Raw genomic sequence first — 27,918 nt, forward strand, 5'->3', positions numbered from 1 at the left:
ATAATTTTGCGACTACAGAAAAAAATATAACAGAGCAAAAGTGTTTTTGTTGATTATAAGAACGATAAGAACATAAAATTGTTCTTTTCGTTTTTGCGTTTCTAAAGCAACAATAACACTATGTACATAAGTCTTTTTAAAAAAATATAATCGTCCTCCTCGTAGCGGCAAAATTGCGAAACTTGAAATAAAAGTAGGGCAACAATAAATTCCACAAATGAAAATTTGGTTGTTTGTTGAAAGTTCATTTTATTCCCTCTTTATTTTTTCTACTTTTTACATTACGTCCTGTTTGGTGCTATGGTGGCTACCACAGGTTGGCGCTTTGTGGTTCATTTGGAGGCTCTGCAGGTTGATCTGGTGGCTGTTGCGCTGCAGATCAACCTGCAGAGCCTACAAATGAACCACGGTAATGTAATTAACAAAGAAGGATATTTTACAGGAATTTTTAATAATTTTCTTTTGCGTTCTGTGCAAATTATTTTAGCATTTAATTTTTTTTTTCAAATTTTAACATCAAAATTTCCAAACCAAATTTTTGTCACATTTTACACTTTTAAAAATAAAGGAATGAGGATAAATTTTTTATTTCGGTTATGAAAAAAAAATGGAACTGCTACCGAATTGAAATAATTTTTTGCAACTCATTTTGATATATTTTATATTTAATTGCCAAGTAATGAATTTATCTGGAAAACTGCCATTTGATTAGATCCTTAAGACTGTCCTTGACGTTCTTAAATTCAGGACGATATGCAAGGTTGAATTCCTCAGCGGGATCGATTGTATGGTCATAGAGCTCCTCTCCTTCTGTAGTATTCCAGTTTGGCGTGAGATCTTGGAATCGTACCCACCAAGTAAGCCGCAATTTGTCGGTTCGCGCCGAGTAGCCCATAAACTTCACGTCTCGCAATCGAGGCTGATCGCTATTGGTTTGTGGGAAATCATTTGGTCGAGGGTATTGACTGAACGCAGCCGTTCTCCAATGCTCCACTCTTTCCTGCGAATAGAGCAAGGGAGCCAAAGACCGCCCTTCAGTGCACAACGGAGAAAAGTCAACTTTCTTGCAAGCTGGCATTTTCGGCAGTGCGACCAGGTCATTCAGAGTTGGGAAAATATCCACTAACTCCACCAAGTCATCACGAACGAAACTACCGGCGTTTTCTCTGTTATCGGCCCTGACAGTCTGAGAAAGGTCGGGATCGTAAATTATCAGCGGCACACGCACAGATTTCTCAAAATTGCTGTATTTTGCCCATTCACTGTGCTCACCGAGAGACCAACCTGCATGTGTTATAGTATAAGCATGTTGATTTCACAAAATTTACCAAAAGATACTGGCTCACCATGATCACCAACAACTAAAATTATTGTATCTTCCATCAGTCTCAATGATTTCAATGTCTGTATTAGTTCCCCTATTTGTCTATCGATGTAGGTTACCGCCGCAAAATAATGCTGTCTAACTACCTGCGCAAAATTTTCTGAAATTATTATAATATTTAAAATTTTGTTAACGCTTCAGAAAAAAACTCCAAACCTGGAATTGGTTGAAATGGAAATGTAAGATTTAACTTTTCTACATCATCACGCTCTCTTAAATCAGTCCATGGATTCCAAGAAACAAAGGAGACTTTTTGAGGCCAAAGCTTAGGATAAGGCTGGCTAATTTTGTCCAAATTATGGTATTCTATCAATGATTAAATTACTATTTCGGAAAATCTTCAAGAAAATACTAGAATAAGGCTTACTTAAAAATTCTCTGGGAAATTTGAGGGGGATGTGCGGTTTGTGATAGCCAACAGCGACGAAAAACGGACTGGAATTATTGTATGTGTTTAAATATTTGCTTGCCGCCTCAGTTGTCTGCAAGTCGGGCAGAGTTCCTTCCGGCTGTAACGCAGGATCAACTGGACAAACTAAATTTTTTCCAAGTGCTCCTGAATCATCCAGACAAACTTTTGCATTTTTGTATTTCAATGTTGAAGGGTGAAAGGGGGGCTCACTCCAACTCCACGGACTGTCATCGTTGTAATTTGAAGCAATGCCTGCACAATTCAATATTTTTATTAGCTCGTCTGCTCATTTTAATTTAATTTCACTCTTTTAAGGCGCATGAACTAAAATATGTATATATACATATATGATGTGCTGTCGCAGAGATAGAGTTTTAATTTTCATTCCTTTTCATCATATATTTATCTTATCCAACATATACCTGGATGGAAAATTTTTCCAAATGAAGCAGTTGTGTAACCATGGTTTTTTAAGTGTTGTGGGATAGTAGTATAATTTCCTGCGGTAACTCTCCAGTAACTGTGAGTGTCATACAAATACAGAGAATCTGGTCTCCTGCTCGTTAAAAATGAATTTCTGCTTGGGGCGCAAAGCGCTTGCTAAAACCGAGAAAAACCAGAAAAACAAATCAATACATTTGCCATGAAGGCGAGCAAAACTTTTCTTGTATATATTATACCTGTGAATAGCTTCTGGTAAAAATTGTACTAACTCTCGCAAGTGAATCCAAATTAGGTGTAACTGCATCTGAATCATTGAAGCAGCCCAGTGCGGGTCGCAAATCGTCCACTACGATAAATAGGACATTTTTGCGATATTTGCTGCCTAGCACAGCAAGAGTAGAAAAATAGTACAGAAATATTAAAATTATTGAAGCTGAGCCTCTCATTTGAGCAATGGTTGAAAGAAATTCTAATCAGAAAAATATTTCTACGCAGAGACCATTTCAAAATGGGCTTGGCTCATGACAATTAATGTAAAGCTGAGTCAACTTACATATTTATTTTGACCTCCGACCCTTTAAATTAAAATAGCTCTTGGGTCTATTCCCGCCACACTAGAGTGCGGAGTCATCTTGTGGCGATTAGTAACACAAAGCAAGTAAAGCACTCGTACCTTTAGCAGGCCTCCGTTCCGTACACCCCAGATAAAAGTCGTCAAAGTCTGGGGGCCGCAGCCGAGCGAGAAGCAAAACAAGAGGATTTCTCCCAAACACGGACACTTTTCCTTCTCGCCCCTCGGTCGTCAGAGAATTGCAGACGCAGGACAAAGCTTCGGTTAGAGGATTCCGAGCCTTCGAGAGGAATTTAGGATTCATTCTCGACTGGCGGGCTCGGCTTTCGTCGCAGTCGTATGACCTGCCAAATCGCGAGCTCCTAAGATGGCAGGCCTTGGACCTCGTCCACCTCGGTCGGGGTCTGGTTTGGGCCGCTGTTCCATAGGGGCCGAGTCGTCAGTTTTGAGCAGCAGTAACTCCACAGACCCAAACCGCGAGCTTTTCGATGCGTGCAGGTCAGGTGACTTGGTGCGGGTCAAGAGGTTGGTGACCCCGCACACGGTCAACGCCAGGGACAATGCTGGCAGGAAGTCGACTCCTCTGCACTTTGCTGCGGGTGAGACTTGTTTACGTTTTCCCTCGTCTGTTTAAGTTGCGTTATAGTTAAAAGCTGAATCACTAGTTTATTTTAAAAATATTTTAGCGATCAATATTTTTAAAATTTCAAAATAATCATTTTTAGACAAAGAAATATTCATTACACACAAGCAAGAAAAACTGAATGGCTCTACTTTGTGGTAAATTAATTCTGGACGGAATGACAAAACATTTTTAATAACAGGATTTTGCACGTAAATTTTGCACGAATAGGATAAAAAGCACGGAAAGAACTCTGCAGACCCTAAATTCGCACCTTAATTAGGTGTATAATAAAGGTCTAAAAAGATACAATTCTGCAACATTTTATTCCTCGATTTTTAAGAAATCGAAATTTTGCTGTGTCTACCGTGGCCACCAGCCCATATTTGCATCTAATAAAGGTGCGAATAGTTCCATCCATAATTATTTGAACACACTATAATTTTAAATCACAAATAGGGTAATAGTGAAAATTAAAACAATTTTTTACGGAATTCTATAGCGCCTAATGTTATTTTTATACGCTTGAAAAGGATTGGAGAGTAGAACGAATGTACCTACGCGGAAGAGTGATTTCATGCTTGAAAAGGTCTAAGGTTTGCACCTTTGAAGGTCATAATTCCAGCCAGATCCAGGCAGCTCACTTGGCTTCAATATCACTTGAAAGGCCACGGTGTATAGGGGCTATTTAATCAACTCGCGAAAGCTTAATTCGTTTTAAAGCGGTTATGATATTCATTAATTCATTCTTCCTTGATTTAACTTTCATATTTGGAACAGTCCAACGAGTCCAACCGCACAATTTGACAATCGTATTTTCCTTTTCATTATTGCCGCGGGCTAAATGATCTAACGAAGAATGCGAGTGTTACGAATCAGTTTTCCTTTATTACAAATAATTGTGCTCTACATCACTCTTTCTTTTACTTCATGCCCAAGCAATTTTTATTGTTAAAGGCGTGGTATAGCGCTATCAAAACGAAAATCACTGGTTATCATAGCAGCTAATCACTGAATAAACTTTCACTTCGGATAGTTTGATCGTTCTACTACTATACCGCTAGGCGCTATGAGAGATTTTGTTAGGCGCGCATGTTACAGATTTGTGAGTTACCACAATAGAAGAACAAGCAATTTCATTTAAAAGACTTGTCAGAGTAAAAATGAGAAAAACGTAAAGCGATATGTCGTGATATATTAGCAATTTTCATTAAATCGATAACTCTAGTCATTTGATAATTTTTTTCTTGCCCTTTTCAAACGATAGAGCATGACTGTTTTTTTACTGTAATCTGTAATGGCAGAATATAACAATAATATCACTACAAATTCTTCCATAATTGAATAAAGTAATTTAAATTTAAATTTGAATACTGCAAATAATCGCTCTTTTTCTTCAGTGTGTTGATATTATCTGAATAAATATAAAATATGGCCATGAAAGAGAAATTAAAAACAGTGCAACTTAATTTAAGTTAGATAAGTAAGTTTTTGTTGAGATTGTAAAAATTAGGTTCAATTTGTATAGAAATTTAATTTTTTTTAGAAAATATTTTTTTCAGCATAATCCAACAGGAAAAAATTATAAATTGCTACTTTCATTAGAGTGCCAAAGGAGTGACATTACATAAAAAATATATGACCCTTGATAACTTAATGACAACTTCTTGTTACAAGCTAATTATCAATGCTTAAATTTTTGAAGGATAATCGCAAGAACTTTACTTATAATTTATTTCAAAGGAACGTTCAACAGTAAAATTCAATATTAATCATCAATTTCAGGTTACGGGAGAAGAGAGGTTGTCGAATTTTTGCTTGCCGCTGGAGCATCCATTCAGGCCAGAGACGACGGTGGCCTTCACCCTCTGCACAATGCCTGCTCATTTGGCCATGCAGACGTGGTGAGACTCTTACTGCACGCAGGAGCCTGTCCCAACACCAGGGACAATTGGAACTACACCCCTTTACACGAAGCTGCCATCAAAGGAAAAGTTGACGTTTGCATTGGTAATTAGAACTCTCTGTAAATAAATTATTATATTAGCTTTATTTGTCTTCGCCTCTCTAACTAATTGTATAAAATATTCCAGCTCTTCTTCAGCATGGCGCTGATCCTAGCATTCGCAACTCTGAGGCGAAAACTGCTCTAGATCTGGCAGAAGGTTCAACCAGAGCTGTTTTAACTGGCGAATACCGCAAAGAAGAACTGCTGGAGGCGGCCAGGGCGGGAGGCGAAGATAAACTAAATGTTTTGTTAAATCCGTTGAACGTGAATTGTCACGCAAGTGACGGAAGGCGGTCGACGCCATTGCACCTTGCTGCGGGATACAACAGAGCCAGGGTTGTGCAGTTGCTTTTGCAGCACGGGGCAGACGTGCATGCCAAGGATAAAGGGTAAACAAAACAAAATTTCAATCACAAAGAAATGCTAAATTTTATTACGCAGGGGATTGGTCCCGTTACACAATGCTTGCAGCTACGGTCACTTTGAAGTGACAGAACTTTTGATCAAGCACGGAGCAAACGTGAACGCAATGGACCTCTGGCAGTTTACTCCTTTACATGAGGCTGCCTCAAAGGCCAGGGTGGAAGTATGTTCCCTACTTCTGAGTGAAGGCGCTGATCCTACACTTCTCAACTGCCATTCCAAATCTGCAATCGATGTAGCTCCAAACAGAGAGCTGCAGGAAAGACTGACTTGTAAGATTCCTTTAACTTTTGTTGCCACCGAATCTAATAACACAAAATTGTGCAGATGAATACAAAGGCCACTGTTTATTGGAGGCTTGTCGACAAGCAGATCCTGTCAAAGTGAAGAAATTTTTATCTCAGGAAGTAGTCGATTTTAAGCACCCCTTTAATGGTGATACTCCCCTGGTAAATATGCGCTGATATAAATCAGCTAACCTTGCAACTAATTAAATTTTGATACAGCATTGTGCAGCTGCAGCACCTTACCCAAAGAGGCGCCAAATTATCGACTCTTTGGTTAGGAAGGGTGCGATGTTGAATGAAAAGAACAAGGAATCTCTTGCCCCTCTGCATATAGCATCAGATTGTTCTCACTTGGACGTCGTTGAAGCTCTCCTTCGACACGGAGCTAAAGTCAACGTCCTTGATGCCAATGGGGAAACAGGTGAGTAATCTTATTATTTTGTAAAGCGACGCATATTTAAATCTGATTGAACAGCACTGCACAGGTGCGCAAGAGACGACAACGTGCAAGCTTGCCGAATTTTGTTATCCTACAGTGTTGACACCACGATAGCTTCCCTCCAAGGTTACACAGCAGCACAGCTTGCCACCGAAAATGTTTTGAAAATACTCCAAGGTGAGTTGTTGGCAGAATATCAAAAAGCGAGCTACAAAATACGCTCTTGCATCTAGATCCACCAGCAGGAAGTTTGGATGTCGAAGGTCAACTGCTTGAGGCTGCCAAGGCTGGCGATCAAGAACAAGTGAAGCGATTACTTTCTAGCTTTCCGCACATCGTCAACTGCAGAGATGTGGATGGAAGACACTCAACCCCTTTGCACTTTGCGGCTGGTTACAACAGAATTTCTGTAGTTGACTACCTCTTGACTCATGGAGCAGATGTACACGCGAAAGACAAAGGGTGAGTGCTTTAAAGCACAGTGCAATATTTTCTCACTTTTCCACGCAATGTAATACAAGAATAAAATTGTACACTCTCAAGAGAGTTTAAATAACAAATTGATTCACAGAGGGCTGGTACCACTGCATAACGCGTGTAGCTATGGTCATTTTGAAGTCACTGAACTTCTCGTAAAGCACGGCGCTAGTGTAAATGTCGCGGATTTATGGAAGTTCACTCCACTGCATGAAGCCGCTGCCAAGGGCAAGTTTGAAATCGTGAAATTGCTACTGAAGGTACTAAATTAATTATTGAAGATAAATATTTGTGACTACACATTTTTTGTTAAAATAGCACGGGGCTGATGTGACAAAGAAAAATCGAGATGGAGCGACGCCTCTAGATTTGGTCCGTGATTCGGACGTCGAGGTGGCTGACTTGCTCAGGGGAAATGCAGCGCTACTGGACGCTGCCAAGAAAGGAAATCTCGCACGGGTACAGAGGTTACTCACTTCAGAAAACATCAACTGCAGAGATGCACAGGGCCGCAACTCGACTCCGCTGCATCTAGCAGGTTGGTCATAATTTACTTTAGTGAAACGTAGAAAAATAAATTGACTGGCTCTCAGCTGGATACAACAACATGGAGGTTGCCGAGTATCTGCTCGAGCAGGGCGCAGACGTAAATGCTCAAGACAAGGGAGGACTGATCCCTCTTCACAACGCCTCCTCTTACGGCCACCTCGACATTGCTGCACTTCTCATCAAATATAACACAGTTGTGAACGCGACTGACAAGTGGGGATTCACTCCTCTGCACGAGGCAGCGCAGAAGGGAAGAACACAACTTTGTGCTTTACTGGTTTGCTTGATATAGCTTTATTTTTATCCCAAAAACTAACTAAATTTCTCTTTGATCCAGTTGGCACATGGCGCTGATCCGTTCCTGAAGAACCAGGAAGGCCAAACTCCGCTTCAGCTTGCCACTGCTGAGGACGTGAGATGTTTGTTGCAGGACGCCATGGTCTCCAGCAATATGAGCTCAGGTGGACAAACATCATTGTCTACCTCGCCTCAGGCTGCAACCACTTCGTTGTCGCTTCCCTTACCCCCTCCGCCTCAGTTGAGCGAGACAGTCATCCTACCATCAGGAGCTTGTCTAACCCTAGGTTGGTGGTCACATTATCAATGCTTCTTGCTCTTAAAATATTATTCCAGGCATCCCTGTTGCCTCGCGTTGTGATTCACCTGGCTTTTTGCCTGGCGATGGATGCTGTGATGACTCCAAATCAGAAGCGGATCAAGCTGCTGGTAGTGAGAAGTTGGCTTCTGTGAAAGCCTTTTTGGAAAGGTACTTTTGTTTAGCTAGTTGCTGTGCGGTTCAATGTGCATTTTGAATATTTAGTCTGGCACTGGACCACCTGATGGAGCTGTTTGAAAGGGAGCAAATATCCCTTGATATTTTGGCTGAAATGGGTCATGAAGATCTCAAGCAAGTTGGCGTGTCTGCTTACGGCCACCGGCACAAACTAATTAAAGGCATTGAGAAGCACTACTCCAGTAAGCGCTTGTGCATCCTATTTCCAACTAATTGCAATGCTCCCTTTGCAGCCTCCACCGCCTGGGGACCAACACCATCTCTCTCACTGGGCACATTTTTGGTCGACCTGGTTTCTGAAGACCGAGAGTATTTGGCTGTAGAGGAAGAAATGCAGTCGACTATTAGAGAGCATCGGGACAACGGCCACTCTGGTGGAGTGTTTCTGCGATATAACATCATACATGTATGCATTTTCCCTTTCGAAATTTGTAGCACCAAACTAATTTTTTTCGTCAGATCCAAAAAGTGCAGAACAGAAAGTTATGGGAAAGATATTCACACCGGCGGAAAGAAGTGGCCGAAGAAAATGGCAGCCAGTCCAACGAGCGAATGCTGTTCCACGGATCTCCTTTCATAAACGCTATAGTGCAAAAAGGCTTTGATGAAAGACACGCCTACATTGGAGGAATGTTTGGAGCCGGTAAGACCAACCAAACATTCTGCATAAGTGTGTTTTTAACGCATTATCTTTAGGAATATACTTCGCCGAAAACTCGTCTAAAAGTAATCAGTACGTGTATGGCATTGGTGGAGGCACCGGATGCCCACAGCATAAAGACAGATCGTGTTATTCTTGCCACAGACACCTTTTGCTATGCAGAGTGACCTTAGGTAAATGCTAACAGTTACCATGGGTTAAATTGAAGCAATATGATTAACTACTAACAAAAAAGGGGATCGATTAATGCTTCATTTTTAAAATTCTCTCCGCAGGCAAGAGTTTCTTGCAGTTTTCTGCAATGAAAATGGCGCATGCACCACCAGGCCACCACTCGGTCATGGGTCGACCAAGCGCTGGTGGTCTCAATTTCCCAGAATACGTTGTTTACCGAGGAGAGCAGGTTTGTGACCATTCCTTTGGTGTCATTTGTCCTGTTTCCAACCTTTCTCTGTCTGCAGGCGTACCCAGAATACTTGATTACCTACCAGATAGTAAAACCTGAGCCTGAAGACACAAATGATGTTGATCTACGGTGATAATTCCTCTAAACGACCACTCAATCGTTTCTGTCAATCACGAACTGTCTCCTCTCTTGGTAACACTAGGTGGCTTGAGCTATTTTATCTCTGTGATTTTCTTTTGTTGCAAGTTTTTAGATATCTCACCGTGAATTTCCATATTACTACATTTTGTAAGCATTAATAAGTCTAGTGTCAGATGAGAATATAAATAAACATGAAGCACATTAAGTAGTTATCTTATTCATACTGTCACAAGTTTTATTTCATTTTCTTAGAACATATTAAATAACAGTCGTAGGAATATTTAGGAATTATTTATTTTACAAAGATATTAAAGTTAATATTAACATAATGGACACAAGATGATGATACAAAGGAATAATAAACTTTCTTGGTGAATTTGAGTTTATGATATCCTAGAATTTGCTCTTTTCTTGTCATAAAGATTTAGCTCATGAGTAAATGCTTGTGTGGCGTAAAACCGCTTATTTTCAAGTTTAAAATAGGTTTTTAAATTATAAGAGTTTTCCTGTAGTCCAGGCTTCCAGTATTATACATTAGCATCAGCATGCTTCATGAACGATGATATCGAGAGTCCAATAACTTAACGTACTAAGTGTGATGAATTATTCAACTCAATTACGTCAATGCATCTCCCTTTGTGACCTACAAAAGCCGGTAAAATGAGCTTAATAAAAAAACTTTTGATTGATTTTTACAACAAACCCTGGCTTCCAAATAGTCAATTTTCCTCTCCAGAATTGTTAACTTCTCGTTCAACGTTGCTAGTCTCGATCTGCACGACATGTCTGAAAATGGGTCGACATGGTAAATTTCTGTCACTCCAAAACTTTCAATATTGTAATCTACCAAACGAGTTGAGGAAGTCAGAAATTTTCTTGATGCTTTGTGTGATAACTTCGATGTACTCTCGGTTAGCCCAATCCTGCTGAATTTGCTTTTGAATTGCTTCTCTTTGAACATGGGCCATGGCTATACGGTGTTTGCGTTCGTTGAACGTGCAGAAATCAGGCGAAATCGGCTGTCAAGAGTCGGCAATTTGATGGATTTGGGATTCGGTAGTAAACAAACTTGGGGCGGACTTTCAATAATGAACTTCAACTTAATCGTAAGTGCGCAAGTCTCGAACTCAAACTCCCACTCCGCAGCCAGGCTCATCCCAGCTGCAAGAGCGCCAGAGACAGCGACACCTTTTGCTACCAGGCTGTGACATAAACAACTAAGTACCGTTGAATCATCTGTTAGCGGAAACTCCTGTTCCTACGACCCACCCATCGTACTTTTTAGTCTACCTTTAGTGCGCTGAGTACTGCGTGTTTTGGCCAATTGGCCATGAAACAAAACTTTCTAGCAGCTCTCTTTAATTGACATTGCACCAAGCTGAGGTTTTGCGATTTGTTTAGATATAGTGTCCCATCCTAACTCTCGAGAGTACAAACTTGCTGATTTTCGCATTGAGTGGAAGAAGCAGAAATTATTTCAATAAAATTGTAAGTCTTCCGTGTTCGCGTTTAAAACAAGCCCGTGTGTGGGTGATTTAATTAATTTAATTTCCAATTTATGTATCAGTCACTAAAATGTATTTCCTGTTTCCTCAATAATTAGCATTTTTCCTGTAATATTTTTTGAATGATCTCTTGAGCTTAATTCTGTGTGTATTCAATTGAAAACATTGACGCTTTCTTCCTTATAAAACATTATCGCGTCGCATTAATGTATATTTCATCATTATTATAACTGTGTATCGCGTCATTCATGATGAATAATATAATTGATATATAATATCTAATATGTAAATTTCCTTTCAGATAATCCTACAGGACAAGTTGGGTTCTGCGAAAAAAACAAGAAGACTATCCAAGACTACTATTTTAATTTCAGCATGGAATATGTACGTGTATATTTCTGATTTGTTTTGAATTCTAATATTAAAAATCATTTTGTTTCAGTATACAATTCCGCACGTTTGCCCGATTGAGGGTGGTGGGTTAACCCCGGGTAAAATGATGAAATTGCATGGCTCATCCCCTGCAACAGCTACAAGGTTTTATTTTTTATTTAACTGACTTGACAGTGACAGTTTTGGCGCGTCTGCTCTTTTGTTTGCACTCTTCTTGATGATAAATTGCAAATCTTTAAGACGCTTTCTTAGCTAAGTCAAGATTATCAGCAAGACATAAAAACTAATTCAATATTTTTATAGGTTTGCGATCAACATTCAGGCTGGGCCAAATTTAAATCCCAGGGATGACATTGTATTGCATATCAGCGCGATTTTTCCTGAAAATGCAGTTTCCCGTGCTTCCTACCAGTCAGGAATGTGGGGTCCAGAAGAAAAAACGCCATCCCTTCCTTTCGTCAGGGGACAGCCTTTTGACATTATTATCATGTGTGACAGTGAGTGTTTTAAGGTAAACATATCCATTAGTTCAAGTGCAGGATAAGTAGTGGTGTTGATTTATTTAATACTGTAGATAGCAATAAATGGCCAACATTTTGCGGAATTCATCCACCGAATGCCGTACCAAAAAGCTACCCACGTTGTAGTAGAAGGAGACATAACCATTAGCAGAATTTCGTGGGAAGGTGGATTTGGAGGCGCGCCAGGTGGTTTTGCACCACCAGTTTCTGCTCCTGGTGCTACAGGTATTGTACTATTATTCAAGTTTTGGAGTTTCAAATTGAATGAAATAAAAGTTAACCAAAAGGTGGTTAGTTTAGTGACTCGAAATGCTCAAATAACTCACCGGGCTGGGAGGCGCAACAGTGCCGACTCGCCACTTGCTGGTTTTTACACTTTTCCAGTGGCTTTAGGGACAAACGTCTGGCGTTTCAATAAAAAACCTCGGTGCGGGGAGGTGAAAAAATGGCCACATTGGGCCCAAGCTCTTCTGCGGCAAATCAGGCCCCATGTTATACACTTGTTGGTGTTATTGGGACCCGGTGAGCTCATAGCCCACGGGATGTGCTGAGCAGAGGTTTTAAATTTGTGCAAATTAGCGTCCACCACTATAGTATCGAAAGTTGTTTTTCAATTGGCCTTCACCTAATAATTGACTTTTTGGAAAATCTTGTAAATTTGTTCCTTGATGCTGACTTATTTGAGCACTTATTTGAAAACTGAAAGTAAAAAATCAAATTTGTAAAATTTAGGCATTCCGTATCCAACGGGTCCCACTCCTGTTCCTCATTTTGGAGGAGGTGGTTACGTGCCGCCTCCGCCGCCCCTGGCTGGCTATGCAGCTGGGCCGCGTCCAGGCTATGGAACACCTTACGCGGGTCAACCAGGGTAATTCCTACAGATTCTCATCCATGCATGACCGAACTTGGTCCTTAACATGCAGCTATGGACCTCCGCCTCCTCCTGGACCAGGCTACGGAGGCCAGCAGGGGTATGGGCAACCTGGATACGGTCAGCAAGGCTATCCGCAACCTGGCTATGGGCAGCCAGGTTACGGGCAGCCTGGCTATGGACAGCCAGGTTACGGGCAGCCTGGCTACGGTCCTCCGCCTCCACCTGGATACACTGTAAGTATAAGCACTACCGATGAGATGCAAATTTTTCGCAATTGATAATGTGGTATCATTGAACACAAGGATTATCGCGACAATAACGATAGTAACGATCTTGGTGCTTTGCTGGGAAAGGCTGGTGAAGCAATTTTTGGATCGTTTTCTGATAAGAACAGAGGAGCAGTAAGTCCTGAGAATGGGCTTGTGCAGCTTTTGTTGCTTTTATCAGCAGTAACTAAACTGCATGCAGATAAGTTAATGGAAAGAGACTGACTACTAAAGTCTTTACTTTTAATTCGAGTTATCTTTATTGTTAACACACTAAACTTGCCAAATAAAATGTCTTGAAAATTGATGATGCACAAGTGGTGATCTTGGCTATTTCTACATTGCTCTCCAAACATGATTTCTAAACTAAACGTCTAAAGTGCGAGTAATTTAAATTGGAGATCAAATCGAAAAGTTAACTAATGCTAACAAAGTTTATTTTTTGTGCTGCAGTCCGCAGGCTATATTGAGGTACGAAATTGATTTTCTGTCCAGTAACTACTGTAATCGGAAGCATAATTATTCTTTAAACTGCTTAAAATTATGAATGCATTCTTGGGCTTCTGAATTTGTATCGCAGGGAACGCGTGTGGCGGGTTCTCACAGAATTTGTCACTCATCCTTTTTTAAATTTAAACTTAGTAACGAGTGCAGTCAACCGTTTTAAACGTCCCGAGGTTCAAAATCCTCTTCAGTTAATTTTTTGATGTGATTTTTTGCAATTAAAATATTGCCGAAACTTTCCACCGCAATAACTTGCGATATATTATATAATTTTTGTATTTAATTTCACCTTAACCACCCTTCCTGATTTAAAATTACCTTGAGTTGAACTATTTGTTGAATTTTAAAATATTTTTGCAACTTTAACTCCAGTAGAATTCAAATTTTATGCTATGTAGTTCTTGCGAACTGACTCATTTGCACATGATTAAAACTAATCATTATTCCCACCTTCCTTGAATGTCATTAACTTATAACAAACAAATTTGCATTTAATGTGAGCGTAGCGGTTTGATCAGCAAAACTTAACCTTGCACTATTTGCCAACTCATCAATTACGCCAATTTCGTTGTAATTTCAAATTTCAGCCATCAGGTCATTCTAAAGATGGGAGTTTGTTGGGCAAAGTTGGAGGCATTTTAGGGGCTGGTGCGGGCGCAGCCGTGCTTGGGAGCGTTCTAGGCAAGGTAAATTTACATACGTAATTAATTATTTAAATTCTGTCTGGATCGTCGCCTCCTGCAGCGACATATTTAAATAGCAATTTATATCAATTTTCCACTTTTGCATAATATATGGTGCGGTATTAATAAGTGCGCGCTCTTTATTTTTAAAAGTTTTAATATATTCAGCCGATCTGCTTTCCATTTTTCAGAAAGCCAAGCACATTCCCGGCGTGCCGCACGCTGGCGGTGGCATGTTGGGCAAAGTTGGAACAGCTCTGGGTCTGGGAGCTGGAGCTACCGCCCTTGGAGGAGCTATGGCAGGGGTACGAAAACTTAATTGGATCCGTGATATATATCTCGCACTCTGATGAAATAAAAAACGCTAAGAATGTCAGATGGGGTGGCTAAAGAAGAGCAAACTTTTTCTACGAGAGTATCTCGGCTCGTTAGCGTCACCGCGGCAATCTCTAAACACACGCACTGCAGGGTGTTTCTAGCGAGGATAATTTATAAAAACGTCACAAAACACAATCGCGCTCGACGCTGATGATCTTTTGAATGCACTCACCCTCGCGTAGCAAGATAATTTCGAGATAAATTAAATCGGTTTTAATAAATGGATTTCTTTCCCCAGAAAAAGCACAAGAAGTCGAAAGCGATGAAATACGGGCTGCCCATTGCCGGTCTCGGGGTCGGTGCTTACGCTGCCAGCAAAATGGTGAAAGGTTTCCATGGCAGCAGCTCTTCCAGCTCCTCGAGCAGCGAGGAAGAGTGAAAGATACGATTTAATTACTGTTTACTTTTCCCCTTGCTTGGCCCTAATCCCTGCTCCTGGAATCGCTTCCTGATCAAAGAAATGTTCAAGATCTGATGATAATCAGCATGAAGATTAACAATTACCGGCTTATATTTTGTGGAAAGCCGCATTAATCTACTTGTTAATATCATACTTAAGCAACTTTTACTGTTGACGTTTGCCAAAGCAAATTTTGATCTGTTTTTTATTATTTCATTTGATTTAGTTTCAAATGCACCTGTTGGAAAATGACGTCACCCAGTGTTATTTATGAAATAAATGACCTGCTCAAATACATAAACATTTTATTTGTATTCTTTACATAGCGTCACGTTTGTAAGAGCATTTTTGGGCATATTATGTTTATAAAAATCGTCGATGGTTTCCAGGGGTTGTTTCAATTTGTTGGCATTCATTAGTGTAGCTTTTATACTCAAGTGTGTAACAAGTCCGTAAGGCGTCAGAAGAGTAGTGTATATTATAGATTGTTTTATAGCTTTCGGATTGAAATACACAGAGTGGAATATTTTATCTTAAAACACGCGCGTCCGCCAGGGTCGCACTCGTATTTCTTCCTAGTGCATGGGTGAAGTCACGTTTTTCAACAACATATACATATATACGAGATTGTGTCGTGATTGAGATGAACGACTGTTATTATATTCGCATGAAAGAGGACATAATCCCTTTATGGAGTTCCTGCCATAAAGAATAGTATAACGAGCGTAACATATCGCTTCATATTTGTAGGAGTTATCATATATTTTTTATCCGCATGTTAAGCATAATAATACAGCAGTACTTCTCCTAGTCCCTCGCGACTGCATTGAAATTTCATTCTCGTCACTTCTACGCTACTATATGTATATCTTACATGCATATTTATCATCATAAACCTAAATTGAGCCAAAGTTAGGGGAGCACACTTTTGATTGTGGATTCCAGTCTCGTCACCTCTTCTATTATCACACAAACTGTTGAGTTGTTCGATGGCACGCACTTTTGTATGTACTAATCTCTTCCACACTCTTTTAAGTATATTTCGAATTTTGATTCTGAACAAAACGGGACACGAAAATTAATATCAAGGGCTTAATCACCTTGGCGGTTCTTTGCTGTCTGGTCCTCGCGTGTCTGATCCGTCACAGCGGTGGTTCACCTGGCGTAAAAATGGAGCGTGAGCAACCAGCACCAAAGCGAAGTCGTCACCAGCGTGAACATTCTCTCCGACCCGCTATTTCTCTGCTGCCGCTGTATTGCCGCTGGTTTATCGCCTGCAGACGAGTAATAAACGTCGTAAACACTCTTATGGCTATAACTCAGAACGCCTTTTGTGTTCTGCAATCCACCAGTGGTGTCCAAAGACGCCACTAAACACTAAATTGTGACAGTGTATATGATAAAATTAAAAAAATTCCCTCATTCCTGTTACAGTAGGTCGTTCAACCAAAACTACTTCCCTCGGACACCCTAAAGGGAACTGCATTAGGGGGAGCGTGATTTTTATTTATCAGCACACTGTCTTGAAATGCTCATATAAAATTATACCGATTTGCTATCTTGTCGTTGTATTTCGTTTGCAAGATATCTCTACATTGTAAGACTTGGATCCCCGCAAAATGATAACTTTTGAGCGGAGTGGGTTCAAAATAAAGTTTCCCTCCCTTGGGCGGCTTCGGATAACATTATCAGATCGCACGAAACATAGGCATGCACTTATTTACCTTTTGAAACGAACACTTGGATGAAGTCAGGGTCCGTGTTGGAGGCTCTGCAGCTGTAGTTGCCCGAGTCCGTGAGTTTGGCGTTGTTGATAATTAACCGGCTGTGGGTTTTCGGACCCGGCTCGGTGCTCACGGTTACGCCGCCTCTCGACGTGTCGTAATTGATCATCCGCTCGTTGTGGTACCAAAATACGTACTGCGGCGGAGCCGGACTCTGGCAAGTTAATCAAATTTAGCGAATGTCGAGTGGGAGCGTACGCGTTAAAAAGTTTACATTTTCAATTATGCACACAAGGCTGATGGTGCTGCCTTCGCCGATGTGGTATTCGCCGCTGCCCAAGATAAACGCTTCTGGGACCACTATGTGCAAGTTGAAGTAGTGCGACATTGTGCCACTGCCCGTCGCTACCTGAACGTGTCACGTACACACAGAGTAAATTAATCACAATACAAATAAATAAAGCTCGCTGTCACAGCAAACATTTTTTACACAATTGTCAAAATGATGGTGCTTCAGTTGACAGCAAAATACGCGCGTTTATTCTTTTGTGTGTATGAATATAAGCGCGCAAGTGCTTTCAAGTGACAGGGAAGATTGGAGACATATTTATTTTTCCTCCCTCTGAGAATTCTTCACTTTTCTTTGTATTACGCTTTTGATAAGCGCTAGCTTATTGAACGTAAAATTTATCTTTTGTTTCCTCCATCAACAAGCAAAGCAGAATTTCCATTGCAAAGAAGCACGTTTTAAAAGAGAGCACTTGAGTTGTAATAAAATAATTAGCCCAAATAACTTTTCCCAATGCCCCACCTGGTTCTAAGAAAGAAACAAGAGAAAAGTCTTATTAACGCGTGCTTCTAAAAGGTACATTTTTTACTGCTTTAATATGGAAGAGTAATTATATTAATTAACAATGATAAAATGAATGAAACAGTGTAATTAGAAAAAGTTTACCTGGCATTCGTAAGTGCCGTTGTCCCTTTTCTGAACATATTTGATCTGCAAAGTCCAGTCGTCTGCACCCTCGGTGTGCGCCACTTGAAAGCGCTCATCGTTTGTGTAAGTGAAAACGCCCGAGGTAAGAATGTGCCAGTCTCTGCGTCTCACCCACGACACCTGAGGCCAAATCGTTTGTCATGAGCGAAAAAGCCAAAGGGAGACCGAGGATAATATTTCACCGGTCGCTCGCCGAGGTTTTTGACTCTGCAGTGTAAAAAGGCCGTTCCTCCGAGCTGGGCGGTCACGTTGGTGACCATGTTCTGGTCGAACAGCGGATCGTTGTTCTTTCGATTTTTTCGGAATTTCCCGTAGTCCTTGAACCACGGATTCTGCCACGGATACTTCTCCGTGGCCGACAAGTAATTTTCTCGTGAGTCGGCTGAATAAAAATAGAGAAAGAGAGACATTAAGAGTCGGTCCATTTATCATTTTAATTAAAAATCTGCCTCTTCAGATTGCGCGCACACACTCACGCGCGACAGGGGCCCCCGGATTGGTATGCAACGCGCGCTTTATAACTGCTGGGCGGCACAGCATCCTCTACATTATAAGGGGCGCGTCCGTGTGTCAAGCCCGCCCGCCGCCGCCAACGACGACGACGACGACGAGCGGAACGCAGAGTTTTAGCCTCTTTATCAATTTGTCAACGGGGCTGTGTGCCCCGCACGATAAAGTTTAGAAATGTGCTTCAAAAGCACTGACTGAGTGAAACGCGCTGAATTTTACGTCACGGTGTGGGCGACGCTATTTTATTTCGTCGAATGCGTGTGTCGCTTGAGGAAAATTTCGTGCTCAAGTGCAGTAAAAGCAATTGCTCTGGTTTTTAATGTGCTGTAATTTCATTAACAAGAGGGAAACTACCTTCTCGTTGACTCGCGTATTATTATAGTCAGCATTAAAAGTTGTACGCGTTCCAGAAAAAATGTCATTTGTGGAACTCACAAATGAGCTTATTTTGTGTGGTCTGTTGAAATAACAATCAGTATATATACTTTTATAAAAAAATTCAAGCATTTTTATCTCAATATAGCTAAAGAAAAGTGAGAAACGGAAAGCTCTTTTGTAAAAATGAGGAAATCAGCATTAATGTTACCATGACATACACTTCACTTTTCTGACAAAAAGGTAGCCCGAGGGTAGAATGCTTTGAACGGGTTGAATAAAAAAACCAGGTGAAACAAAGAGAGGCTTGCTTGAATTTAGTCAGTCGGGTTGTCCTTCGTGGCTTTCGCGTAACCAATTTAGTCTAATGAATGATTTCGTGATATTCTGTTTTCAGCTATCAACCAAATACGCGCAAGTCTCAATTATTCAGAGTGTAGTTAAAATTTGTAATTTAGTGTAACCATGCAAAAGCGGAACCAAAGCGTTACTTAATCATGCATGTAAACCTATAGTGTCATTTTCACAGAATATCACCAGAGTAATAACACTTTCTCACACAACGAAAAAACAGGAAGAGACATAAAACCGTGTCAAAACCGCGCGCATGTTTTCCATTAGGTTTGGAAAATAATGACATAGCGTGACGGTTGCGTCATATTTTACATCCCAAATGACACATTCGCGCCGCACCTTTTATCTGTTGGTCGATTTCCAGTGTGTGCAGGCCGAAAAAGGAGAAGTCGACGTTCAGCAGGTCTGGGTCGCCGCTGCCGTTCAGAATCGACGTCCAGATATCGGGCGGGAATTTGGCCTCCTCGTCTATAATTTCCGCTGATTGCGACGTCGTCGACTCTACTGGGAATTAACAATCGAATTAACGCCGCGGTCTTGTCAATTGTCAATTGCTGACGGCCGGCGCTCGATATCCATTTGTCACGCGCACGCCGCGTATAAATAGCGGTGGGCAGACGCGTTTTTTCTGCAGTCGTTGGCGGAAAAAGCGACAACGACGAGCAGTATCACACAACTCGTTGGCCGAGAGAAAGAAAAACTTTTGCAACCTGCTGTCGCAGCAGCTGCTCTTTTTCTGCCGGGAAAAAGCGTCGGAGACTAATAAATCAAAAGCTGTTTACACGCGATAGTTGAGTGAAAAAGCAGCAATCAAATCAAAAAATCGGCGGCGCTTGGCGCGAACACAGTGTGCATGCTCTCACCTGAATCAAGATTAATGACGGCGGAGCTGAAGCGAGCTGCCAAAACATCCATCACCATCAGTATTAGCAAAACTGCAAATGTACATGGAGAGCAGAGTTAAGTCCCGGTTGTTAATTCCTTTGGGAAAGTAGTGCAGTCGCGAGAGAGAGACAGAGAGAGAGCGGGTGTGTATGTGTTGTATATGAAGTGACGGGCGAGAGAGTGAGCGCCGGATGCAATCGATAAGCTTTTCTCGCCGTTAAGTTCTTTGTGCGGATTTTCCCTGTTGAAAAGCAAGCGGTGGCAAATTTACGAGAGCAAAGCAGAGACAGAAAAGTTGCCCGCGAATCACGCGGCTGCCGGAGTGGCCGACCGCTGGCGAGCTCTATACTTGAGGGTTTATTTGCAGCCTTATTTACGGCGCCGGCCTGCAATTTCCTCTTTTCCTGCGGCCCGAATTGGGTATTAAGAGCTCTTTGAGTGGGCGGCATGTAATCCTGTAACGCAGCGTGTTAAATTAAGCGGAATTTTCAGCCTTTCCACCAAGAATTTTGCACACCGAAAGAGGATTAGCAAAGGTGATATATAACGGATGCTGAATAGGCAAATAAGATTCTGCTGCAGTGTATATATTTGAATAAATTGTATTTAGTTCGCTCTCCGTGCTATTTGATCAAGCAGCCTCTTTGACAAAGGAAGACGGAAAGCGAATATTGTTTCAGGGTTGTTAAAAATGTATTTCCGCTGTTGTTCGTGTTTGCATTTCGTTAAATCTTAACGTTTCAATTCGCAAATGGCTTCTCTTTCCGCAAAAAGCGTCCGTTTCTCACGAGTTGATTTATCGGAGAAATGTTTGTGGTGCTGGCTGAAAGTTATTCAGAGCATGAGGCGAAAGCGAAGCCGCGGAATCGCGAAAAACAGTGGCATTGTGTGCGAGTCGGAGTGAGAGAGAAAGAGCGAAGCGAGAAAGAGAGTCGCGAGTTGTTATAATTATTGATTTTCTGTTAGGCAATTTAAGAATGATGAATTGAGGCAAAGTCGTCGGGACACAACTGAATGAGAGTAGCTAGATAATCGCGGCGCGCGAGAGAAAGAGAGGGAGCGAGATAAATTGACTGCTCCTCTGGTTGGTGCTGAGCAAAAAGCTACACACAGCGCAGTCTTTGTTAGTTAAACTTTTCCATCCAACTCTCTTTGTCGAGCGTGAATTATTAATTTAATAAACATCAAACAAGAAATCCCAGCAGCGGCAGCTAACCCGCTGCAATTAAACTGCTGGTGGGCAGGCCTCGGCCAGCGATGAGCGAAATGAAATTATATCCAAAAGGGGGAGCGAAAAAAACGCAGCCTTCCCTCTGCATCGTCACTGGTTATTGCCGCGACGGGACAAAAAATGTCGATACAAACAGAGTTATTTCCGCACAAAACAACACACACTCTCGGCGGGGGGCAAAAAAAGAAAGTGGGCACCATGTCTCACCTCGGCGCGTCGCCTCCATGACTCTGGACTCGCGGTGGAGCGCGACAAAAGACATCGGATTCACGCTCATTACTCCACTGCACTCGACTAGAACTGCCAGTCCGTCGTGAAATGGGCAAAAGACGGAGCGAGCTCGGCTCGCAATGACATATTAGGGCGTGAGCAGTTGGCTTGATGGAGAACAAGGAGATTACACCGTCAGATCTGGCTGGCAGATCTCGCTCGCCTCGCTCCCTGCTGCTGCTGCTGGACCTGCCTGCCTGTGCTGCTATTGAGCAGGCCTCTCTCTCGCTCTCTCGGGCCCGCCACCCCTCCCACCCCACCAGCCCCGTCCATCCACCCTCACCCCTGCCTGCCTCTCCCAAAAGCAGGCTCTTCGCCCTCGATACTATCGGCTGAGCGCCCAACCGCCTCCGGAATTATTGCTGTTTTTTGTTCGATTTCGTCCCCCGGAGGAGCGTTTAATCTTTATAGATTTTATTAGAGAGGATTTGCCGGACGCTACGGATTCAGCGCGATTCCGGCCATTACTACCCGGTGAGAATGCCCGATGATATCGCCGCGGCAATTTATTCAGAACCGATATTATGCTGCACATATATACACCCGCGTACATTTATATAGAAATCGCATTGTGATGCAGCGCGCGGGTCCTTGTTGCTCGCTGACACTTTATTGAGAGGCATAGCCCCACACCCTTTAATGCTGGTCGGCCTGGGCTATAAAATTGATGGATGGGGATTACGCTGTGGCACGATAGGCATTTTTGGACAAATTAGTTATTCAATCACAGAGCAGCCCGGGTAATTGCTTTTGTATGCGAAGGGGATGCTGCGCGCTCCACTGAGCTGCTGCCCGCCCGCTCTTGTATGTGCTAGCCGCAGGGCACGGCAGACCACTTGAAAAGACTAATGGTAAATAAACATCACCTTCTTTCTTCCTCCTGCGAATTTTGCTCGCTACATTTCCGCTTGTGCCTACCTTGAGCAGACTAGCAAAATCCGCAACACATTAATTCTGCCTCCCAATTCGATGAAAAATTCCAATGCAAATTCAATTCATTAGACTCGCGCTCGCTCCGCACTTTGTTTGAACAGCCAAGCCTGAGGAAACATTTGCCCTGTTTCGCCATTTAATGTGTAAATGGCAACTGCGCAGTTATTCTTAATTAATATTACTTAACGTCAAATCAATTTAGCATACTAAGCAAATTGGCCTCGATAGGCACGGAACTTTAACGACTGTTTAAATGTAATGAAATAATTAAGCACCCAGAAACAGCAATTGCTGATCAATGTTTTATGAGGAGAAGTATTGATTTTGTACGGCTTGATTACAAAAACAAAAAGCAGGTAATTAAGGAGAATTCATTTTTAATAATACATTTGCAGAAGTTTCTTTCATGAGATGAAATGCTAACGGTAGCAAATTAAAGTCCAATGTAGTAAGACCTGCCTCCTGGATTGTGAACTGGCACTGGTACAGGGCCAGAGATGCACCACTCATACCAGACTTTTTTATCACTGCACAACCGCCAGAAGTGTACTGATAGCTTGTCACCACTGCGGAGATGGACTGGCTCCTAATAGCAGACAGAAGCATTAAATTTTTGTTTGGTGATTCAACTATGATGGTGATGACAAACCTTGATAGGGAAGTAAATGGGGAACCAGCTGAACATTCCAGGTGAGTGGTTGTGTGGTGCAATGCTCATGATCACATCTTTGTACAGGACACAGCTGAAAAATCCAGCAAATCCGTGCAGAATGCAGTTTTTCTTGATTTCAAAATTCAGCTTTTCGCTCCTTCTGTTGTCAATTACTTCATCTGCGTCAGTAAGAAATGAATCAAATTAGAATTGTATGTTGCGTATCTTTCAAACACATTATACCAAGGTTAGGATGAATAAAAGTGAAGAGAGACTGAGTAGGTGCCAGTGTGTAAATGTTTTGCAAATTCACTACATATGGAGTCTCATAGTGAGCAAGAGGATGTTTGTTCTTGTCAGTGCACTCATTCACGTCATTGTGCAACTTTGATGACTGCATGGGACTGATGTATGAGGTGTAGCTTTGAGGAATGGAGATTCCGGTTTCTGAAATTTGTGATAACAAGTTATAACATCAACCAATTCAAAACTTATGTAAAAGACCACCTTTCAGGAGGTGCTGGACTCCATCCAAACACTCAGGGGAAAGTTCGTTGTCGCCAAATGAGCCCAGCAGTTCAGACACAATAATGTCTGCCTTCTCCTCAGGGTTCCATTGCCGCATGTCACTGGAGATTACTGTCACTTTGTCTCCCCACATATCCTCTTTCTGGGCGAGCAGTCTGAATAAAAAAAAACGTATTAATCTCAATTCAACAAATTAATGGAAGTTACTCACGTGACTACTGCATTTGGATTTTTTTCCACCGCATAGACGTGAACATTACGGTCTGACAACTTAGCAGCGTTTAAAGACGCTCTGACCAGTGGACCACGACCAGCCCCAACGACCATAACAGTCCTGTAAGCGTTATTATTAGCACGTGGGCTATACAAACGCGTTTTAAATATACAAAGTCTTCTGCGTTTTAAGTTCTGTAGGCACCATGTCCAGCATAGCATGGTAGATTGCTTTCTGGTATAAGTTGTATTTGACGGGGTCCTTCTCAAACACTTCATAGGTCTGAGATTCCAAGTTATCCATCAGAGGCTGCAGTGGGCATTGCAGGAAATCTTCATAGCCCTGGCCAAATGACTGCAGAGGATCGTCGGACACACTGCTCTACAAGTGGAGGTTTGTTAAATTAAAAAATTACACATCAGGAATAAATTTACTTTGTAAAGATGGTCCAGGTACGTTACGTAGAAGTTCATGTCTTCGTGCCTTTTGTTTCCTTGGATCACCATCTGAATGTTAAGCTTTGCAAGGGCTTTAACCACCTCTTGGTGGGCTTTAGACAAAACAGGGTAGCCCTTTTTGTTGGTTAGGAATATGCTGGTTGGCACAATGAGGCACTTCACAGGTTCTCCAAGCCAGCGCTCAATGTTTGCAGTAGACGGAATATCTGCAGAAAGCTCCAACGCCAAGTTGAAATGTTTGTTGTAGTTGGCTACTGAGCGAAACACATTCCACCTAAAACCGTTTATGTAAACTCTGTGCAAAAAATATGGAGAAAATTCTGACCACTCCCAGGTGTCTTCAGATGGGACTTCCTCTGTGACATCTGATCTGTAGTAAGAAATAGCGGTGGTGACAGGCGACTCCAAAGGCACCACAACCCAGGCAGAGCAGTTGAAGTGAAGCGAGGTGAATTTATTGTAGATGAGTCGCGCCAGGTTGACGTGGTTGCCACCTTTCAGTCTGAACATCATCACAGGCAAGCCAAGGTGCGAGAAGTAGTCCATCTCCTGCTGCAGCACCAACTCCGAGTGCTCTTTGATTTGCGCGTCAGGGCTGTCAACGTCAATCCACGGGGAAAATTTGCCAACCACCAATCGATTCCAATCTGGAATAGTTTGTGACAGTTTTGTTAGAGATAATTAAATATTAGCCTCTTAATCATGCATAAAAATGGGATTATGTATGTACATACCATTTGATGTGAGCACAAAGTCAGGTCTAGTCAGATTCGTAGGCCTCCTCTTGTGGACGTCTGACACAAGCAATTCTCTCTTCATGCGAGGATGGTAAATAGGGACACACATGAAATCATACCTAATTTACAGAAAGGTACAATGATTTTGCCATAGATTTAACGATGTCAAAAGCGAACCCAGCCTGAGAAGACATCCGTAGACACAAGTCAATGTCTGGTACAGCCGCATAATCGAGGCCACAAGAAAGCGGTTTGCTTTGGCTTGACATCTTCGCACTCGATGCCTCTTATGTTAACTTGGCAGAAAAATAAATAATTCACACTTTAGACCGGTATTTCCTGAAATGTCAGATAGACAGGCGTAATGCTAATCGGAGTATGTAGTTGTGACGGATCAACAAAACATGAGATCAGTCGAACCGGCGACAAACCTAAACATTTTCTAGCTAAACACGTGCGCGCGCGGCATTTAACGCGTGTAATACTGCCCTCTGTGAGCGGCACTTGGGACTATTTATGTAGTCTTCCATTCCAAATTCGCTGGATTCTGGATTTGACTTGATCCGACTCTTGATGTAAACAACCGTCGTTAGGAAGAAAAAATCAAGAAATTTACTACTTCTTGCTATTGCCTATGTTAAACAAATTAAAATGACTATTTCTGTTAAAGAACTGTCGACATTGCTCGGGTGAGTTTTCTATGAAATAATGGAACTTTCTCACTTATGTATGATAATATTTTTGGTAGAATTCTCAGCGAGCAAAATTGCGAGACTCAACAAATGGAAGCTGTGGGCAACCAAGTGCTGCAATGTTTCAACAAACAGGATTATTACAAAGGTATGTAAATTATTTGGGCAATTTATCATTAATGTGAATTTAATGAAATAAAATCTTTAGATAATAATTTCATTACATAATACGACCGTTACGAAACGAAATTGGAAACCACATTATTATTTAATAAAATATTTAATTTTGCAGTTGGCTGTGCGGTGGTTTTACTTCTTCAGCAGTCGGACCTATTGCTTAGAAATTCCCAGAGAGTTGCTGCCATATCGGTTCTATACTCTCTGTACAAAGGAGAGCCCATTTCAATGAACCCCTTTGCAGGCGTTTTCATCCATCTTCTGGTAAAACTTGAAAACTGCTTAGCTTCAATATCTTTAACAGATGATATTGAAAATTAGGAATCATCCTCTCCAGAGACCGGCACATATACAGGATTAGCAGGCGAGCTACCAACACTTACGCCTGTTGAAAAGGCTTTCGTCGCGCAACTTATCAGTGGGCCCAATAAAGATGTGTGATTTTTATCAATTTCACTAAATCATTGTTAGTAATAGTAATATTTCTTCTTCACAGTTATTGAAAAAAACTCCAGCGCAAGTCTCTGCGAGCGATGAGTCTACCTACCACATGGGTGACCTTTCTGGAGTGCAATTAGCTTTAGCGGAACGACAGTCTCAACTTAGCCACTCTAGCAGATCTGCTATACCAGTTACTTTGAGTGTGGAGAGTGGAAAGTATAAAAGAATATCACAGCAAAAAATCGAGAAGTTAACTTGTAATATTTCAGCAAAACGGGAGAAAACTACTCTCCGAAGAAAGTCGCAGAACAGCTATTAACCGGATTGAATCCGCCTGTTGAGCAATGCTACAAGCCAGAATTCTTCAGGCTGGTCCCTCCACTACATCAGTGTGACACCGAGGTAAATTTTGAAAATTTAAGTTATCTGGGTTTTTTACTATTTATGATTGTACAGCTGGTTTGGCTATTTCCTTCTCAACCAACGGAGCACACTGTCGCTTATGACTCCTCACTCTGCATTACAACCTCCAGTGACGCTGAAGCCAGACGACTCATGTCAAGGGCGTTCAAAAGCGCCCTAACCCTTCAACAACAACAGCTTTTCCTTGCAGAATTGGAACGAGATCCCAGCCTTGTGTACCACGTAGGATTAACTCCCAGTAAAGTAAGTTGGCTAACTAGTCTGCCCATTAAGTACTATTGAACCGGTTCTTCCAGCTACCACAGTTGGTGGAAAATAACCCACTGATCGCAATTGAAGTCTTGCTGAGACTGATGCAGAGCAGCCAAATAACAGAATATTTCAGCGCTTTGGTAAACATGGAAATGTCACTTCACTCTATGGAAGTAGTGAATAGGTATGTAATGCAAATTCAACAAACTGTTTTTTCATTGTGCTAATGACCAAATTATTTAAGGCTTACAACAACAGTAGACCTTCCAACAGAATTTGTCCACCTGTACATCAGTAACTGCATTTCAACGTGTGAAACGATCAGGGATCGGTACATGCAGAACCGCCTTGTCAGGCTTGTTTGCGTCTTCCTACAGTCATTGATTCGAAACAAAATCATAAACGTGCAAGAGTTGTTCATTGAAGTACAAGCATTCTGCATCGAGTTCTCGAGAATAAGAGAAGCTGCAGCCCTTTTCCGTTTGCTTAAACAGCTTGATTCGGGCGTTGAAACAACCCAAGGAGGCTCCTCACCTGTCACAACCACTACCAGCACAACTGCATCTGGATCCCCTAGCAATTCTGCTAAATAGTGACTTGTTTATCACAGAGCTTAAACAATTGTGCGAAAGATAATACTAAAACAAATAAAACTCGCTCATATAATGAAACTCTTCTTTGCATTTTATTCACACCCAATAATTAGAAACCCATGTGCCACATCAATTAGATAAATATTTATTTAACACTTTTAGTAATAGAGATTGTTCGTTATAAAAAATTGTTTTCGTTAATTCAGATTTTAATTAAAATATAATTAAATAAAAATTCAAGTACAAAACAATTAACAGGATGTTAAGTTTTGATTGATTGTGTTAATAATTAATATAGTAAATTAATTACATAATTAAAGTAGGCTAATAA

At 41.5% G+C, this 27,918-nt stretch overlaps 6 protein-coding genes across 7 annotated transcripts; 2 read left to right on the forward strand and 4 right to left on the reverse strand.

Moving 5' to 3' along the window:
- Positions 1-664: 664 nt before the first annotated feature.
- Positions 665-2,790, reverse strand: Ids (iduronate 2-sulfatase). The gene is made up of 6 exons (XM_065492125.1): positions 2,477-2,790; positions 2,219-2,396; positions 1,752-2,048; positions 1,541-1,690; positions 1,347-1,484; positions 665-1,284 (listed from the first exon to the last, which is right to left on the reverse strand). The coding sequence occupies exons 1-6, from the start codon at positions 2,684-2,686 to the stop codon at positions 686-688; spliced, it is 1,572 nt and encodes a 523-aa protein (XP_065348197.1). The 5' UTR covers positions 2,687-2,790; the 3' UTR covers positions 665-685.
- A 145-nt stretch (positions 2,791-2,935) lies between these two features.
- Tnks (tankyrase) lies at positions 2,936-9,840 on the forward strand. Its single transcript, XM_065492063.1, has 19 exons — positions 2,936-3,410; positions 5,219-5,443; positions 5,527-5,830; positions 5,883-6,136; positions 6,192-6,313; positions 6,371-6,572; positions 6,627-6,767; positions 6,824-7,052; positions 7,162-7,327; positions 7,386-7,605; positions 7,661-7,893; positions 7,954-8,200; positions 8,250-8,382; positions 8,437-8,591; positions 8,643-8,815; positions 8,869-9,052; positions 9,106-9,243; positions 9,346-9,473; positions 9,532-9,840. The coding sequence occupies exons 1-19, from the start codon at positions 3,179-3,181 to the stop codon at positions 9,607-9,609; spliced, it is 3,564 nt and encodes a 1,187-aa protein (XP_065348135.1). The 5' UTR covers positions 2,936-3,178; the 3' UTR covers positions 9,610-9,840.
- On the reverse strand, positions 9,819-10,721 carry HSPC300 (haematopoietic stem/progenitor cell protein 300). Its single transcript, XM_065492283.1, has 3 exons — positions 10,465-10,721; positions 10,321-10,403; positions 9,819-10,260 (listed from the first exon to the last, which is right to left on the reverse strand). The coding sequence occupies exons 1-3, from the start codon at positions 10,583-10,585 to the stop codon at positions 10,234-10,236; spliced, it is 231 nt and encodes a 76-aa protein (XP_065348355.1). The 5' UTR covers positions 10,586-10,721; the 3' UTR covers positions 9,819-10,233.
- On the reverse strand, positions 10,233-21,706 carry LOC135944932 (myoblast growth factor receptor egl-15-like). 2 transcript variants are annotated; one of them, XM_065492179.1, is made up of 10 exons: positions 21,425-21,706; positions 19,965-20,036; positions 19,441-19,605; positions 18,045-18,244; positions 17,821-17,982; positions 17,140-17,274; positions 16,866-17,079; positions 16,242-16,415; positions 10,321-10,403; positions 10,233-10,260 (listed from the first exon to the last, which is right to left on the reverse strand). In XM_065492179.1, the coding sequence occupies exons 1-8, from the start codon at positions 21,492-21,494 to the stop codon at positions 16,297-16,299; spliced, it is 1,137 nt and encodes a 378-aa protein (XP_065348251.1). In that variant the 5' UTR covers positions 21,495-21,706; the 3' UTR covers positions 10,233-10,260; positions 10,321-10,403; positions 16,242-16,296. The 2 variants fall into 2 exon arrangements, with proteins under 2 accessions (XP_065348251.1, XP_065348261.1); XM_065492189.1 differs by having other exon boundaries at positions 19,441-19,602; positions 21,425-21,705.
- A 1,071-nt stretch (positions 21,707-22,777) lies between these two features.
- csul (protein arginine N-methyltransferase 5) lies at positions 22,778-25,455 on the reverse strand. Its single transcript, XM_065492115.1, has 10 exons — positions 25,187-25,455; positions 25,007-25,128; positions 24,598-24,919; positions 24,249-24,546; positions 23,987-24,195; positions 23,812-23,934; positions 23,580-23,755; positions 23,316-23,519; positions 23,070-23,251; positions 22,778-23,006 (listed from the first exon to the last, which is right to left on the reverse strand). Exons 1-10 carry the CDS (start codon positions 25,276-25,278, stop codon positions 22,854-22,856), a joined length of 1,881 nt encoding a protein of 626 aa, XP_065348187.1. The 5' UTR covers positions 25,279-25,455; the 3' UTR covers positions 22,778-22,853.
- Positions 25,456-25,546: 91 nt separating this feature from the next.
- On the forward strand, positions 25,547-27,660 carry Not11 (CCR4-NOT transcription complex subunit 11). The gene is made up of 9 exons (XM_065492140.1): positions 25,547-25,698; positions 25,758-25,849; positions 25,994-26,142; positions 26,200-26,313; positions 26,375-26,535; positions 26,589-26,721; positions 26,776-26,985; positions 27,039-27,178; positions 27,239-27,660. The coding sequence occupies exons 1-9, from the start codon at positions 25,661-25,663 to the stop codon at positions 27,585-27,587; spliced, it is 1,386 nt and encodes a 461-aa protein (XP_065348212.1). The 5' UTR covers positions 25,547-25,660; the 3' UTR covers positions 27,588-27,660.
- Positions 27,661-27,918: the final 258 nt, after the last annotated feature.

Source organism: Cloeon dipterum, chromosome 1, assembly GCF_949628265.1.
Source record: "Cloeon dipterum chromosome 1, ieCloDipt1.1, whole genome shotgun sequence".
Taxonomy (NCBI): Eukaryota; Metazoa; Arthropoda; class Insecta; order Ephemeroptera; family Baetidae; genus Cloeon; species Cloeon dipterum.